This window comes from Corylus avellana, chromosome 1, assembly GCF_965113065.1.
Source record: "Corylus avellana chromosome 1, dhCorAvel1.hap1.2, whole genome shotgun sequence".
Classification (NCBI taxonomy): Eukaryota; Viridiplantae; Streptophyta; class Magnoliopsida; order Fagales; family Betulaceae; genus Corylus; species Corylus avellana.
In genome coordinates this window covers 5569973-5587075 of record NC_142490.1, presented here as the reverse complement: position 1 = coordinate 5587075, position 17103 = coordinate 5569973, and the positions used below count along the sequence as shown (strand labels likewise).

Here is a 17103-nt window from a genome sequence, read left to right as displayed (position 1 = left end):
CACACAACATCAGATCACTTAGCAGGAAGTGAAACAGACGGAGGCAATCAATAAGAATGAACGGCCATGGAGGACTCAGCTTCAAACAAAATAGTTTTCTCCTTTTAGCACTATAAATATATCAATAAAACATAAATCTCCCAAAAAAAAAAAAAAAAAAAAAAAACTAAGAGGGTAAACAAGAAGAGGAAAAACGATTATTATATTAGACGCTTAGATAAGATGAACAGCTGAGATTTATGAATTTGAGAATCTCAAATTTAAAGGGAATTCTAAGAATCTCAATCTGACTCAAGAATGAAAGAAAATGATGAAAAGTTTGGTGAAGCAGAGTTTGAATAAAAATATGGAAATGATAACATGACGAGCCAATATTGTTGCAGCCTGCAGACTCTTCGAAGCTGAAGGCTCTTGTAAGAGCTTGCCTTATTGAAAGTTTTTCCAAGCTTCCAAGGGATATGATTTGAGAAGCATTTGTGGGAAAATTGATGTTTTTCCATAGAGGGGAGGAGATGATCATCAACTCCTTGCCTTGGAGAAGTATTCCTTCGAATGGAAAACACTCTTTAAAAACACAAAACTTGTTTTTACCTTTATATCATACCAGAACACTCTTTCAAATAATAAAAAATAAAGAAAAAACTTCAAAACACATTAACAAACAGAGTCTTTTCGTCTTTTTGTTTTGTTTTGTTAGGTGTTAGGTATTATCAACTAAAAGGGTTAATGATATTAAATACTTATTCTAGCAACTAACTAAAACCCCACATTAGTTCAATCAAGTCTTATAACAAACTCCATTTTGTTTTTGTTTCCTATCTACACTTTCTTTAAAGGCAATTAATTAAACTCAGGAATCGAACTTCATTGCTCAAACAGTTCCAGATACCCATTAGGGAAAAAAGAAATTTGTAGGGTCAATTATGATAGTTTCAAAAGAAATTGGTAACTCCTTTGAATTGTAGAAACTCATAGAGAAAGATCAAACAGAAAAGAAAGAAATAACAAACTGAGGCACCAAAATATTCTGTACTGGTTGTATGTCAAGTTATATAGATTCACATACAACCTTTGGTTTCAGGAGGGATTGAAATCTCAAAATCTCCAATAACACATCGTGAGAACTCACATGAAACTTAACCTGCCCAATATTTGTTTTTAAACTGCTCGACCATCTACTCGGACAGCTAGATTGCTTTTGTATGTTGAACTTACATAAATATATAAGTAATAATTGGCAATCCAATGAAAGTGCAAACAAGTTTAGAAGTACTTTCTAAATCTTATTTGAAGTAATTCAACATAGCCTAATCAAAGTGGCACTTAGAACTCGGAGTTGAGTCCACAAGGAATGCAGTTTTTCAGAATGCATCCACAGCAAAGGTATTGCAAGTAATCAATAATAATCTCTACATTTGTTACAGTCCAATGAACAATCAATATCCCAATTCTAAACCCACGCATGACACTTCCAAGTTTGTATTAACCGTACTCAAAGGAGTTACAGAGCAAAAACTGCAATTCTAAGATAATCAAACAACGATCACTACATAAATTATCAAAATCGTCTAACAAATGGAGGCCATCTAAACAAGCCTACAAAGGTCGAGCAGGTTCACACAGATTTGACATGCACCACTCAGTTTAACTCCTCAACACCAATGCCGCAACTCTTTTCAATGATGCAGATGCCTTCCGCAGATCAGATTCTGAATGAGCAGCAGAAACGAACAATCTAATTCCAACCGCCAACCGGCATTTATCTATTGTTGATCTTTTGGATGCCACCACAAATATGTTGTCTTCCTTCAAAGCCTGAAAAGAAAAAAAGATAAAAAGGCATTCAATAATAAGAAAATAGAAACTAAAGAAATTGATTTGCCTAAATTGTGAATATAAACCAGATAACTATTTTCTTACTCGATCAGCAATATCTTCAAGAAGAATTAGATCATTTTTCATGGAACCTGTTGACTTCTCTAATTTAAGAAAAACGATGGGGGATTCCACATTACTTGCTATCGAGAGGCCCGGTATATCTGACAATCCTGCAGTCACAAAATATATTGAGATCAAATAAGTGTTGAGGCAGCTTTTAGCAAGCATGTCATTTTTGCTTTAGGTTGATTTTGGTATATCATATGTATAGAACAAAAAATTTGGTGTTTAATGGATTTAATATGAAGAAACATGTATCCAAGACATATATCTACATTGAGCAGATTTTCTAAAAGGTATAACTGACTGGTAAATCCATACGAATATTACCAGTGGCCTCACAGCCCTAATGCAACCCATTATAAAAAGGATGTCAAGTCTGACAAAGCTTATCACTCTAAAGGTAATCTGGTAATGCCCTATCAATGGCTGTTTCATGTACCTATGCATTACTGAACTAAAAAACTTTCAGCACCCAATGTAAGGTATTTTTATTGTTCACAAATATATTGAAGCCTGTTTAGCAGTAAAATAGAACCAACCTTTCCATAATAGAGCAATGTTTTCCTTCAGTTTCTTTAACAGAACAGGATTTTCCTCCAGGACATCAATGGCAGTTATTGCAGCACTCGCAAGATAGGGGGGCAAAGAAGCAGAGAAAACATATCCAGAACTGCTTAATCGCTGCCAACAATTAGCATAGACTGAGACATTAGTACTTTAAAGACAGGAATATATATGAAAATATAATAGTGACAACAATTTTGTCTCGTTAAGACTTCATCCTATCAACACAATAGTTCATTTACAAGAATGTCATTCCTTTGATATACAATTTGCATACTTGGTGATCAATGACTCTGGCACTTCCAGTACAGAATCCTCCTTCTGTGGCTAATGCATGTCCCATTGCAGCAGTTACAATATCTATCTTCTCAATCTGCAATGCCAGACCACCATCAATCACAAACAGCAATTGGGTCAATTTACTTTTAGAAAAAAGGGGGTTGGTTAACCTTTCAAAACATACCGGCACCCCATAATATTCAGTGAGACCTCTTCCAGAACTGCCAAGCACACCAAATGAGTTGCTCTCATCCAATAAAACACGAAACCGATATTCCTCCTTCAATCTAATGATCTCGTCTAAGGGAGCTATTTGGCCAGAATTCTGTAAATTTTGGAATCAAGAAATCAAGTCAGTCAAAGAAAAAAACAAAGGCAGTGACAAATATAGCAAGGTGGATTTGCAAGCAAAGAATTAACACTGATATCATTAGTAAGACAAGTTTGAGAGCAATGGTCATTTCTTCACGCAACATGTTGTATCAAAAGTCCAATTAAAATTGTCATAGTTGATTCCAAATATACAACCCTCTCTCCTTAGGATTGAACTAAGGGTACGTTTGGTACAAGAAATTATTATTCCATTAAGAAAATGAATAGCTTTTATTGAGAATGGAAGAAGGAATAATGAAAGAGCATTTCCAAGTGTTAGAATATATAGTAAGGATTCTATCTTATCATATATATACTCAAACACCAAGGTTATTCAGTTCAATTTCACCCTTTTCTATTCCTAATAAAAGCTATTCATTTTTCTTAATAGAATACTCATTCCGCATACCAAATGTGCCCTAAATAAATTATATAGGAAAAGGAAAAGTTTGGCTTTGAAATCTAACAAAAAGGAAGAAGATTGCTAGTTTTAAGAGGTGACTAAACTTCTGAAAGTGGTAAAAAATAGTCTTAACTTCTGAAGTTACGAGGTGACTAAACTTCCGTAAAGGAATAGATTTCCAAATTCAATCTCGTTAAAATGGTACTTTGAGAATGACTAGAAGTGTCATTCACACAAAATTTCAAATTTTGAATGGCTGAAGTACCAGTGTAATGCATAGAGAGAACAATGTGCATCAACTTGGGCAGGGGAAAGGGGGGGAGGAAAGCAAAACCATGCCATCCTCTTGCTCACATAAAGAAATTGAAAATTAAGAAACAGTAAAACAGAGAAACCACACTCCACCTTAGTTTATCAAGTTTGATCAAAACCATGGAGTTCCAGTAGCTAATGCAATCTCGTTCTCTTGTATACATATAATATAAGTAATCATATATAGCACCTTAGCAGCATATATCGAATGATGAACTTTTAGCATTTATGCTTTGAGCATAAAAGCTATGTTTCTTTCAATTATGTCTGGAACTGGAGAAAAATGGCAAACAAGCCAATCAGAAAGATTGCATCATTTAAAAATACACTCATCCATTTGCAATTGCCCAACTTCCTTCTACTGCCAGAATTTATGCCATACATAAAGAAACTAACATCCTCTGCAGCATTGCAACATAGAGCCAATACATCAAGGTGCCTCCTATGTTTGTTCACAAAGTCGAGCTCAATTGTTGTGTGAAAATACACAAAAGAGGTGAAATTTTGATATGCACAATGCACAAAAAGTTTACCTGGTACACAGCTTCAACAACAATGTAGCGCCGCAATTTCTTAGCCCGCTCATTCTCTGCAGTGACTTTCTCCAGCGTATTTCTTAGGGATTCCATATCATTGTGCTTGAAATACACGATTGTGCTTCTAGAAAGATGAAGGCCATTTTGTATTCCCCAGTGTACTCCCTCATCCCTGAAAAAGGAACAATTAAAGATACAAATTTACAGCAAAAATTTGATGCAAGCCATTTTAACAACAAAAACTCCTAATGTATGCTGGAATCTGGAAGGCAACAGGATAAATGTTGCAAGCAGCTATGTTAGGCTACTAAGACAGGACCCAAGGTTCGATGATATTCTTATATCAGCAAAATAAACCCAAGCAATGGTCACATTCATAATTACTTTCTTTTGAAATTCTATTCACCTCACTAGTCATTTTTAATTAATGGCCTAAACTACCACTTTAAGAGGCCCGATAACCCCTGTTAGGAATTTTTCTTTCAGGGAGGGGGAGAGCACTCGAGGGGATTTGGAAGGGTACCATATCCCCCTCAAAGCCCCTTTTTTATCAATTCCCTCAAATTGGGGAAATTTGAAAAGAGGTGAGACCAAGTTTAATAAATTTGTTTATTCGTTTCTTTTTGTCTTGCATAATTTAATAAATTTTCAATGACATCTAAACAAACAATCATCACTAATCTCTCTCTCCTCATTGTCTATTTACATAATAACTTCTCATTTTCTATCCTTTCTACCCTGCAATCAAACAATGGGAGGAATACCTATTCCCCTCTCTCCTATTATTTATTAGAACTTTCAGACAACAGAAGGGATAACCATTCCCTCTTTTCTCCTCTTCTCCTCTTCCTCCCTTCCTCCTTATCCTCTCTTCTCCCTCAAAACTCCCGAACATAGGGTAAATCACACATGCTATGTAATTCTTACCACCCACCTTCATAACAATAACACATTGTGACCAAAGATTATGTTTCAATGCGATTATATAAAGTATGCAAAAGCAGAAAAACAGTTTCTCCTCCGACTAGGTTGGCTAGCTTTTTAGGAAAAATCATTTTTCTTTATAAAAAAAAATTCCATTTGATTCAGAAGTTTTGACGTCTGCAAATGAAAAGCAAAACTTGGACACATTCACGGTCCCCATTATTTTATTTACCCCTGAATTTGCACCAACACTTTTGCCACCCCATTTCACCACCAATCATTGCTACTGTCTATAACATCCATCCCATCATCAGCATCTTGACACCTCAGTTGCCACCCCCAACATCATTCCCATCTTTGTCTCACCCACCACAAAGAAAAGCATCTCATTATCGACCATGTTGGAACCACAAGTGCATTTTTTTGTTTTTCCAGAATTTACCATACAAGATTTTTCATCTTAGAATTACTTAATAAAAAAAAATGATTTTCCTCGTAGAATTGATTTTAACACAGTAAAACTAGTTCCTTTGACAATAGATAGAAACACAAGGAAATTAATCCAAAAGGAACCTAACTTTTATTTTTTTGATAAGTAAAGTTGTATATGCCAAAAGGCATAGAGGGAACCTATCTTTTATAGAACAGCCACAAAAACTAACAATAATTAAATAGTCAAAGATTATGTATACTCACACCACAATGATATCTCCTCTTTTGGCAAAAGCTGGAATTGCACTGAACATGGTGGAAAGTCCATAGGAATAGAGAATTGAATCAGGAGTTCCCAAAAACTTAGCTATTCTGGCCTCACAATCAAGGTGTACATCTAGTAAGAGGGGAAAATATAAAATAATTGTCAAAAGAAAAATGTTTTCCAAGAGAAGAACTGGGGCATGAGTTTTAGGAGGGAAGGGACCTCCAACCTGACTCATATGAAAGTAGTTTCAAAATTAACTCTTACCAATTGTTCCGTAGAACCCACGAGGACCACATGAACCAACACCATATTTCTCCAATGCAGTGGTACATGATGCCTGAGGTAAAATATTGCTATAAAGGCTATATTCAAACAAAGAAATTATCACAAAAGAAAAAAAAATATATATATATATTAATAATAGGAACTGCATTTCCTCACAAGCAACTTCTCGTGTCCTATCAATCCAAGATAATTTGCCGAAGCAAAATTGACAACTTCTTTGCCATTGACTACTGTATGCGGCCCTGCAGCACTGCCAGAAGAAAAGGAAGCAACTTATGAGCAGTCAATACTCAATACCTTAAAGGTTTTTCTGAAACACTCTATGGTTTTTATTCAAATGTTTGACTTACGAAAAATAATAAAGTCCACAAACGCAATTATATGTCCATACAAGACATTAATTTTTGTATGAAAAAAAACATTTTATGGCCAAAGGCATTGTCTGACAAGAATTAAAGAAATTCTCTGCATAAATATTACAACTATTTTCACCTTTCCAACACTGGAGGTTCACTCTGCATCTCTTCTGTAAGTGGAGGAATGAGGGGTTCTGGAACCCATTCATCACAAAGCTCATCTATTTCCTATAAACATAAGGCACGGCTTTCATTAGTTTTTGGTCAAGAGAGCACAATCTACATAAGACTGGGGGATACAAGAACTAACAGAATACAAAGCATAAAAGCCACTCTAGAAGCATATATCACCACTAATAACTAATATATACCAAAGGTGGTTCATTAAAATAATCAGATGGAACTTTGTTGGAACCAGAGTCAGTGCGAGACAATGGTAAGTAGGAGGGCCAAACTGAATAAGTTTTGTAATTGATGGGATTAGATTTTATATGGCAGAACTTTGGGGGAGCAAAATCTGAATTTTTTAAAGGGAATATCTAATTTTGAAACTTTTGCAATACAAATCACAAAACTTGGATCTTGTTCCCTAGGTGAAAAAAGAAAAAAAAGAAAAAAGGAAAGGCACAAAAGCAAAAAATACATATAAATAGACATAGTGAGCATGGTGACAAATTCATCTTATGCATTCAACTTTTACCAAGATTTCAGATTTCAACATAATTATAAATTCAGCCTGGATTCTACACCATATCAACATTTTCAGACATGTTAGACTTATGGTATATATTTAAATGTTTTCAGGAAACTCACACAAACTAAACCAAATTCAATATTTTTTATTTTTTTCAAAGTGTTTTTCATATATTTTGAATTTAGCAACGGAGAAAAGAGTTATGTTTGTAAATGTTTAACAAAAAGGGCTACGTTTGTAAATGTGTTTTGGGAGTGTTTTTTGTTTTTAGTTTGAAAAATTGTTCTGATGTGACATAGTGAAAATAGATTTGAGTGTTTTGGATTTTAGGTGTTTTGTTAATGTTTTTATTTTGAGAATAAAAAACAAAAGAGAGAAGAAGAAAAGTTCAACAAAAAGAGCCTTAAGTCTCCAAAAAAGGTTTCCAGACACCGGCAGCAAATATAGTATTTTGGCACACCAATCATCATTAGGAAGAAATGTTCTACTTATTATATCTGCAAAAATGTGATTACCGAGTATTCTGTTCGAAGAGCATGATCAGCTGATTGTTGTTAAATAAAAGGTTTTGCTTTCAACTTGAAAAGTATATGCTAGTCATATCATATCCCGTCAACACTCAAGACTTCTCAACTTTAGTATGTTAAAGAAATACTAGAGCAGTTCAAGGGCCAATAAATCGATAAGAGCATACTATCAGTCATGATAAAAAGTACACATTTGTACTGTCAAACAAACCTTCTTTGTTAAAGGCCTTTTAGGGGGCTTGTAACTTTTCTGGGAAAGTAGGAAAAGGATGACCACCAAAAGAAGAACTTCCACAAATAAATGCCCTTCAACCAGAAGGTAAAAAGAAAAACACAGTTAAATAAAGTATTACCAGCCAGAAGTGGACAAGGACACTGTTAGCTCTTAAGGTTTAAGAGGTTACCGCCAATCTGCACTCCAAAAACAACAGCTCGAGCAGAAGGTGCATCTAAAGCAAAAGTCACCCAATCTAAAGTGGTATTCACTATTTTCAAAACAGCTGATGCCATTGCACTGGATATCTCAATTTGGGAATTCAGAGAGGCTTCAAACATCAATCAATAGGCAACGATACTCACTTCCTGTAAGTACAATGTCTTGATACTCGTCACTGCAATAAAAGGCTTACAGACCTGGATCCTGCATATAGTTATGGTGATGTCCCAGTTGGTATGGTAGCAAAAACTATTATACAATAGACATCAAAACAAGATTATAAACAGAAAAAGACGGAACACACATCTGATGCTACACAGGTAGGTGACAGCATATATTGCATAATTTACATTCGTACAGAAGTTAAAATCATTTACAGATAGAGAACCATATTTTATACCATCAAAGCGGTCACCAAGAACCAGCAAATGTTGGCAAGGGTGCCATCCAGTTAAAAACTAATTTCAAATTATTCCACTCCTTATCTGCAGTCGGTATTTCATTCCTTTATCATGAGCCAAATTGAAAACTAGAAAAGGCAAAGATAGTTAAATGAATTATGATTTGTAGTACACCTCACTTGTTCTCATTGGTTTGCTTAAAGCAGTCCATCATGTGGCATGAGTCCTGCATAATTTCAGCATCTCTAGCTTTTGTATCCAATTTCCACTCGTTTTTTCATTAGTGAGTGTTTTCTTTCCTTTGCATGGCTTAGGAGCATTTTCATTTTCGCATGACTTGTAAGTGGCTCCAACATCGTTTTATGATTTTGATTTTGTCATGCTACAAGCCCATGTCACTTCCTTTTTTTTTTCCCCGTTGCACCCCCCTTATTTTGTTTTTGCTTAGGCTTGCCTTAGCTATTTCAGAAGTGTCTTCTTTTCTTCCTTACCCCTTTTCTCTATTTTTCTTTTTCTTTTTGCTTTGGTTGTAAGAAGTTTCAACATTTCTTTTCTTCAACAAATAAATTTCTGTGCCATTATTTTTTCCTTCCAACATTCTTTTTACAATCACCATCTCCTTATACTAACTTCTTCTTCTTCTTTTTTTTTATCTTTTTGTACGTCAATTGCAATGGATCATAATCAAATTTGTAATCATAAAAGGCAGTTGACATTCATGGGAATGAACTTAGGAATGGACCATACTCTACTTCACCCAAGAAAAAGGAAGATGCCATTCAACCAGTGCCACTTACAACAATACCCAAAACGATTAGCAACTTAAGGAAACAGCCATTAGAACTCTCCAAAATGATAGCCCCCTATTGCATAAAGTTCATTCTTTTTTTTCCGACTTGTGATTCCATAACAATCTCCATTCATCTTGATACAAACTTCAGCCCACTTATAATAATTGAAGAACCAAACTTTGTAATCACATGAGATAAATCAAAATCAAGGTCTTTCAATGACTCCCAAAGCAAAGCATAGTGAGAATCCCCACCATCACTACATTTCTCTCGCTGATCAGCCTCAAGTAAGACAGTTCAATGTTCCCAAATGATCGCTAAGGAAACCACCAATCCCTAATCACCCTGGGTTACTTATAAAGCAACCATCAAAGTGAAGTTTCAGAGGAACGAAAGTTTCCAACTGGTTCCTCTCACCCTGGGAAGAACAAGGTGAAAGATTTGCCAGAGATGAAAGCCACAGAAACATCTATGAATCCTTAATTTTATTAGCACCAGGATGCACCAAAAAATATCGTCATCCCAACATTGAACTTACACCTAGAATATTTTCCTCAAGACATTCCAGCATTTCTGAGAGAAGACTATGAAACAGAATTACATATAAAAGAGAAATCCATACATATATAACAATGTTGTCAAGGACATGCCAGTAATTCGGAGTTGTTAAGTATCAAATGGGTGAAAAACATACAAGGCCATGTCCATTAACCCTTAATCTCAAATCACGTTAATGAAGATACAAATTGTCGATTCACCATCCTCTTCACATGTATATTTTGCGACTCAACCACAACAATTTTGGGTAAAAGTAAGCCTCTATCAAGATTTTCCATCATCCTAAGCAATTAAAACATATGTGAAGCATGTTCGAACATAAAAATCGATTGAACTCAGATTCAGATAAAGGAGCTAAATCGGACCGACTATACTAAACAAATCCAAAGAGATGAAATACCTGAATGGGACGAAGATGGAGTAGATGAGAAAATCCAAACATTGAAGCTGCAAATCGCCCAAAAGCCAGTCCTTTCCCCGAAATTGGATTATAAGAGATATTGAAAGCTGGGAGAGAGTGCCTGATTGACCTCAGAGCTGAGAGTAAGGTAATTACGGAATACCTGAGCACACAAAAATAGATAAATTGAAATCAAAAGAATCGAGTTTGGCCCAAAACTGAAGTGCAAATTAGCAAATACTCGTAAACAATCAGCTCGGAATCCGTATGATTCAGAACAGAAATGGGAACCTTAATTTTACCAAATCGGCTAGAAAAACTAATAGGGAAAACCGAATTTGGATTATAATTCAAATAAATCCAAGAAAGAAAAAGAAAATCTAAAGAAATAAATCCCCGAGCATGGAGCTAAAGAGAGAGAGTGTGAGATGATCATCCTAACCGTAGAGCGAAACAGTTCGTACAGGATCCGAAGGTGGAGAGAGAGATCCAGATTCGCACGCAGATAGAAAGAGAGAGATTTGGAGGGGAGAAGTGGTGGTGGGGGGGGGGGCCAGATTTGAAAGGCGAAGGAGACGGGGATGTGAAGAGTGGGAAATCAGGGGAGACGATGGACCGTGGACTTGGAGGAGGACGAAGTAATACCTCCCTCTCCTTTCATTTTTTTTTTTTTTTTTTTTTCTGATTTATAATAATAAGCTATTTGTGAGGTTGCTAATAATGTTATAAATCACCCTCACTATTATGCTGATATATATATATATATATATATATATATATAAAATAAGAGAACGTACTCACTATCATTCACCAAATGCATAAAAAAACTATTAAAAACTTTTTTCTCTCATTTTCTCACGCATGCCTCTTTCGTTCATTTTCTATTTCTTTTAAGAGAAAAAAATAGAGAAATATTCGAAAAATAATATTTAAATGAAATATTGAAAATAAATTGTTAACATGATGATGTGTAAAGTATTTTTAAAATTTGGTATTTTTTTTTTCTAATTGAAAATGGTAGGTCGAAAAAACTAATTGTGACTATCCTTCTTGAACGGGATAAATATGAAATAAAATTTTAGTTTAGTATTATTTATATGATGTATCTTAAACATAAGAGTTCGAAAAGGACGTATGAATTTACAATATAATATATAAATTTTTTTTTTTGGATGTTGAGAAGTGGAGTAATTAGTAAAGTACAACAAAACCAAAGTAGATGATGACAACATGAAAATTGCAATGAAAATATTAGAATTTTTTAATGTTAAAACACTTTTTCCAAAAAACTCAAGAGTCCCATATAGGGAGTTTAAAGCCTACATGGAAGAATATTATTATTATTATTTTTAATTAAGGACCACGTCACATAGACTTTAAAGAGATATGAAAGATAATGAATAGGATTACTCTCCCTCTGCTATTACCCGCAAGATCTCGGGCTCCCTCCTTAGCACCTTTTCCTAAGTTTTGTCCTGTATTGCCTTTTTTTTTCATCTTTTTTTCATGAAGATGTCTCTAATTAGTTCTTTTATTTTACAGCATAGTCTACAAACAACGTAATCTTTCTTTTTTGGTAGACATGTTCGAACAAGGGAGGAAAAGGGAGGAGGAAAATTCATTTTATGAGGAGTTGTCTTGGCCAATTTGGGGCAAACAATATAATCTCTTTCGGTAGACAAGACCAATGTTGCTAATGCTGTCTTTGACTGGGGTTTAATATTGTTGCAGGATTCTGAAAATATCCAAAAAAATCATCTGTCATTAATGATTTAGGTAATGGCTTGGATCTTGCCATTGGTTCTAAGAACCACGATCTTGGTGTACGCCCACACGGTCAAACCAAACGACTACTTCCATTTCCTCTTTAAACTAAACATTTGGGGGGACTACAGTCTACCCAATACTTGTGCAGTAGTAAGTTGTGCAGATTTACGTGGATAAATCAAAGCCATTGGTTTAACATCTACGACTACCCTACTACCTTAGTGACAATGATGGATCGATCGATTTATGCGTTGTTGCACTTGGAACATGTATGCCTAGCTTTTCTTTTGTTAAAAGGCAGGCGTAATGTATACATATAGGGAAAATAAAAATTAAAGAAAAAAATAAAAACCAAGAAGAGGAAAAACGATTACTATATTAGTAATGGCACCAAAGGAAACTCTTACAAAATGAGGGTGTTTACTATTTTCCAATAATATTTCACCATATTCCGACCCATCAATTCTCACAGCAGAATGTCCTATAATCTCAGACTGCAGCCATAAATGGTAAGTGATGTAAAAGGTTCTGATTTACACAGTCCTTCCTCAGGCTCCCTGGCTGGCCATCTATGAAGTGAAAATTGCAAAAACAACTGACGAAGCCGATTCTATTGGAAGAAACAACAGCCAGGTGAACAACAAGCATTAATGGAAATTTCAGCCAGACTTTGATTTGGTTTGCAAAAACGAGGATCTCATTGATAGGGGGAAGATGATCTCCAGAAGATTGTGGAAGAATCCTTTATCGTAAATGTTATTTTTTGTGACCTGCACATTTTCTGTAGTGGATTTTCTAAAAAATGATCTCCATTTGCTCTTTGGAGGCTCTCCTTCAATTCTCATCCCACTGATACCTGCTTTGAGGGCTGCAGCACTTGCCCTTGCTTCATTTAGCTTCTTCTGCCAGCTTATGTAATCTTGCCATTTGAAAGTCTGTATCCCAAGAACAAGAAACAAATCCACGTAGTGAGTAAGTTTCAGGGTTCTAGTAGTGCGTAAGAAACAAATCCCCCCCATCAAAAAAAAAAAAAAAGGAAAGAAAACGAGAAGCTCAGAAAGTGATCCTGTTGCAGCAATGGAACCTAATAAGCCTTTACTATATCACCAGTTTTCCCCTCACAAAATTATTCAGAAACGTCAAGGCAGGGAAAATAGACCTCATTCGTGGTGGTATTGGTGAGACATAGGTTGGCATGGTAGCCAAAGAACCCCGCCAATAGCAGTGAAACTATTGCAAGAAAAACCATCATAAGTATTTGAGTGTTGTAGGAGGCCAGTAACCACTGTTTATACACAAGAAAACCATTAAGCAAAGTCAAAAGAGTAGATAAATCGACATTCATAATAGCCCATCCCCTACATAGAACAAGAAATGTGCAAACTAGCATAAATAGTTCAAGCATAACTTCAACATCGAAGACAGTTAATTAATTGATCTATTATAGATAACAAATCAGAAAATTCTAGATGCCTTTCAAAGTTACCCTTCCTTTCAAGTTCCCTCAAAACAAAAGCTGGACTCCAGGCATAAAAAATACTTTTTTTTTTTTTTTTTTTTAGCAAAAAAGGATAAGCCAGGGAGACCAATTGTAGCTATTCTACTTGGGCGTGACCATAGTAGCACCTACCCGCTGGGAGCCGCACAGGAGGGGCCTAGACGGTGGAAACCGTAGACGCTCCCTCAAGTCCGACTAAGCCATAACATGACCTAACTCCACCAGGACATCAATGGGAACCAAGGAGACTAATACTAATCAGGTATATGTGCGGATTCTCCATTGCGAAGATTCAAGCCCACGCCCTAGTACATGCCTAATCACTTTGGGGATTTCCTTGGGCCATTAAACCACCACCCTTGATGGTATGAAAAAGACAACTTCAGATGATAGAGAAGCAAACTAAAGAAAGCCCTACCTGTACAATATGTGGCACTAAACGACGTAAAGAATTTTCGATGCCATAATAAACTGCACAAAGAAAGAGAGGGATAGATGTCACATTTAGCCTCATGTGCAAGAAAGCCATTAACTGGGATATCTGAACCACAAATCACTTTACCAGTTAGAATATATACAACTCTTAATTCTTTTAACTGTCCAGCAAGAACCAACCCAATGGCAACCGTTCCATATATGCAAATAAGAAAATGCCTGCAAAATCACTAAAGACACACATAAGTTAAATAGAACCCAAAACATAAATAAATGAAATAAGAGGAACAGAACAGCATACTGCTATAAATCTCAAATAAAGTTGAAAACAGCCAGGTGATCAAGATTATAGGAGAAAACATCAAAGACACTGCTCATTTATTGATTGGATTCAGCACTTGGGCATTGATTTTGAGACTAATTCAGAGGCCATGAAATTCAAAAGTGACAAAAGATTACTGTACAATACAAATTCAAAACCTTAACATGTAAGTTAGATTTTTGTGGTCTGATTACTTCACAAGCTTACACATGATAATTAGTTTCCGGTCCATCTATTACAAAAAAAACAGCTGTAGAGATAGATTCCCTGCCCCTCATTATCAAATATATTCTGAGAAGAACATGACACCTTACATAGGAATTAATTGGGCCGCATAGGTAGTGGAGAACAGAAAAGGCCATTTACCATGGCATACATTGCAAAACTATAAACTTAAATGTCACAAATCATATAGTTCTCACCACAAAAGAAAAGCCATGAAGTAGCGGGTGTTTCTCTCTCCTATACAATTATTCTGCAAAAATTAACAGCTTTAAGTAGAAATTGAAAGTGTAATGTTAATACATCCAATCAAAGAAGAGAAATAAAAAAGAAAATAGTTTGAGAGTTTAACCATCCATCCACAATGATGGTCAAAGCGAGCAACACAGCGATCACAAATGCTGCAGTGCTTGGACCTGGCAGGTCTGAGCCAAAGGAATGAAAAGATCACTATAAACTGAAGTAAAAAAGTTCAGAAAAAAACCTTACCACCAAAGTTGGTGGGTGGGTGGGTGGGTGGGTGGGGAGGGGGGAACTCACTTTGGAATTTTGCAAGTTGAACATTCTTTCTCAGAATAAATAACATTGTCATATGGGTAGGCAGAGATATACTGTGAAACATTCTCAGCCTTCACAGTTCCTGGATCAGAAAAGCTAGTCAATAGAAAGAGCAGAACACCGACACCAACAGCCAACAAGCTTGTGTACCTGCAGGAACAACCAATATCTAAGAAAATTCAGGATAAAAAAAAAATTAAAAAATAAAAATAAAAAACAAAGAGCAAGAGAGTAAGTCACAGACTCCATCATGCATACCTGTGAACCCCACTTAAATAATAGCCAGGAATATAGTTGAAGCAAAACTTTGAAATAAAATAATATATTCCTCCAATCATCATGAGATATATGAACTGTAATGAAACACAAAGTTATATGAAAATTAGCTCCTAACTGAAAAAAGAAAGGCAGCAATCATTTCTAGATTGGATCAGTAGTATGAAGAACAACCTCTAATAAATGAGCAAGAAGTGACATCAAGGATAAGTTGAGTTTGGCAACTGCAGATTGATACCTATAAACATATCATTTAAGGTCCCCTGCACACCCCATTATACACTGCCGGCATCCCAGCCATTGGCCATCTCGCCAAGGTGTAAAGATATAACCTCCCTCAACCATCAAATTCCCTTTATCTAGTTCATATATAAAAAAAAAAAATCAAGTAAACATCTAAGCAAATAACAAAATCCTGTATTTACATCGCCCATATCATGTTCTGAGGATCTGCTAATCAAGTTTGTGTAATAACCCAAAAAGACTAGCAACAATTAGAGCTCTTCATAATCACTTATAGATCACTTATAAACCTTAAACCAACCTATTAAACGCGGGAAGTGGGACTCAACCCATGCCCACAAAACATCCTTACATTTTAAATTCTCAATGTAGACACCACGGCTTGGCCTTTGGTACCCACACAGGGAGAGGACAATAAGAAATTTCAATTTCACTCGTCATTCACCAATCACCATGTCTAACAACAAGAAATGCCATCCTCTTTCTCACCCAAACTTTTACAAGGGTTGTCTCTCTTCGAAATTAAGAATGTACTAGAATGTACTACAAAGAACACAATGAACCAATTTGACATGACCGTATAATAAAAATTAGATCATACCACTTCCATGATTCATCTAAACACCTAAAAAACCTTGGAAAATAATCTCATTTCCCCAACCACAATCCAATTCCATCCAAACCCAATTCTTTCCCACCTCATGGTCCAAAAACACGAAAAGAAATCCACACCCACTTTAAGCCTAACCAATAAAAACCAATTCACAGTCAAATAATAAGCCATGGAACAATACGGTTGTGGTCCCCAAACCTGTAAAATGGGATTGGGTCGATCGCAGCAGAAATACTCCATAGAGAGAATAGCATCGGTCGCCTTGGAGCCACACAGAGTCCCAACAAACCGCCTATAAAAGCAAACAAAAAGAACAAAATTAGGGCGCCTCACTGAATCAAATCGCGAAGAAGATTGACGGAGAGGGGCGAGAGAGGGATAGGGTGAGGGAGGGAGTACAGGAAGTAATCGTAGGCGCCGAAGGTGAGGAAGTGGTGTATGCGTTCGACGAAAGTCCCCTGAAAGATAGGCCACTGCCCACACAGAAACGATATCACCACTAACAGCGTCACCAGGCCGTGGCACACCAGAACCCACTGCACGCCCATCTCTCTCACCCAATCCCTCTACTCCTCACCGGGAAAGAACAATTACGAAGAAATGTAACAAAAACGTTAAAACTAGAAGAGATGTTTCCGAGGAACAAGTCTTGAGTTTTTGTTCTTGGAAGAGTCTCTGCCTTGACTTCTG

At 36.0% G+C, this 17103-nt stretch overlaps 2 protein-coding genes across 3 annotated transcripts; both read right to left on the bottom strand.

Moving 5' to 3' along the window:
• Nucleotides 1-1391: 1391 nt before the first annotated feature.
• LOC132170864 (long chain base biosynthesis protein 1) lies at nucleotides 1392-11153 on the bottom strand. Its single transcript, XM_059581996.2, has 14 exons — nucleotides 10922-11153; nucleotides 10480-10642; nucleotides 8298-8533; nucleotides 8105-8199; nucleotides 6809-6900; nucleotides 6473-6566; nucleotides 6296-6368; nucleotides 6028-6160; nucleotides 4405-4579; nucleotides 2969-3109; nucleotides 2783-2878; nucleotides 2481-2622; nucleotides 1921-2048; nucleotides 1392-1815 (listed from the first exon to the last, which is right to left on the bottom strand). The coding sequence occupies exons 3-14, from the start codon at nucleotides 8446-8448 to the stop codon at nucleotides 1645-1647; spliced, it is 1491 nt and encodes a 496-aa protein (XP_059437979.1). The 5' UTR covers nucleotides 8449-8533; nucleotides 10480-10642; nucleotides 10922-11153; the 3' UTR covers nucleotides 1392-1644.
• Nucleotides 11154-12603: 1450 nt separating this feature from the next.
• Nucleotides 12604-17103, bottom strand: LOC132172859 (DHHC-type zinc finger family protein). 2 transcript variants are annotated; one of them, XM_059584427.2, is made up of 10 exons: nucleotides 16813-17103; nucleotides 16612-16705; nucleotides 15540-15634; nucleotides 15264-15431; nucleotides 15076-15148; nucleotides 14924-14976; nucleotides 14307-14398; nucleotides 14163-14215; nucleotides 13406-13531; nucleotides 12604-13181 (listed from the first exon to the last, which is right to left on the bottom strand). In XM_059584427.2, exons 1-10 carry the CDS (start codon nucleotides 16959-16961, stop codon nucleotides 12906-12908), a joined length of 1179 nt encoding a protein of 392 aa, XP_059440410.2. In that variant the 5' UTR covers nucleotides 16962-17103; the 3' UTR covers nucleotides 12604-12905. The 2 variants fall into 2 exon arrangements, with proteins under 2 accessions (XP_059440410.2, XP_059440411.2); XM_059584428.2 differs by lacking the exons at nucleotides 16612-16705; nucleotides 16813-17103 and adding an exon at nucleotides 15732-15939.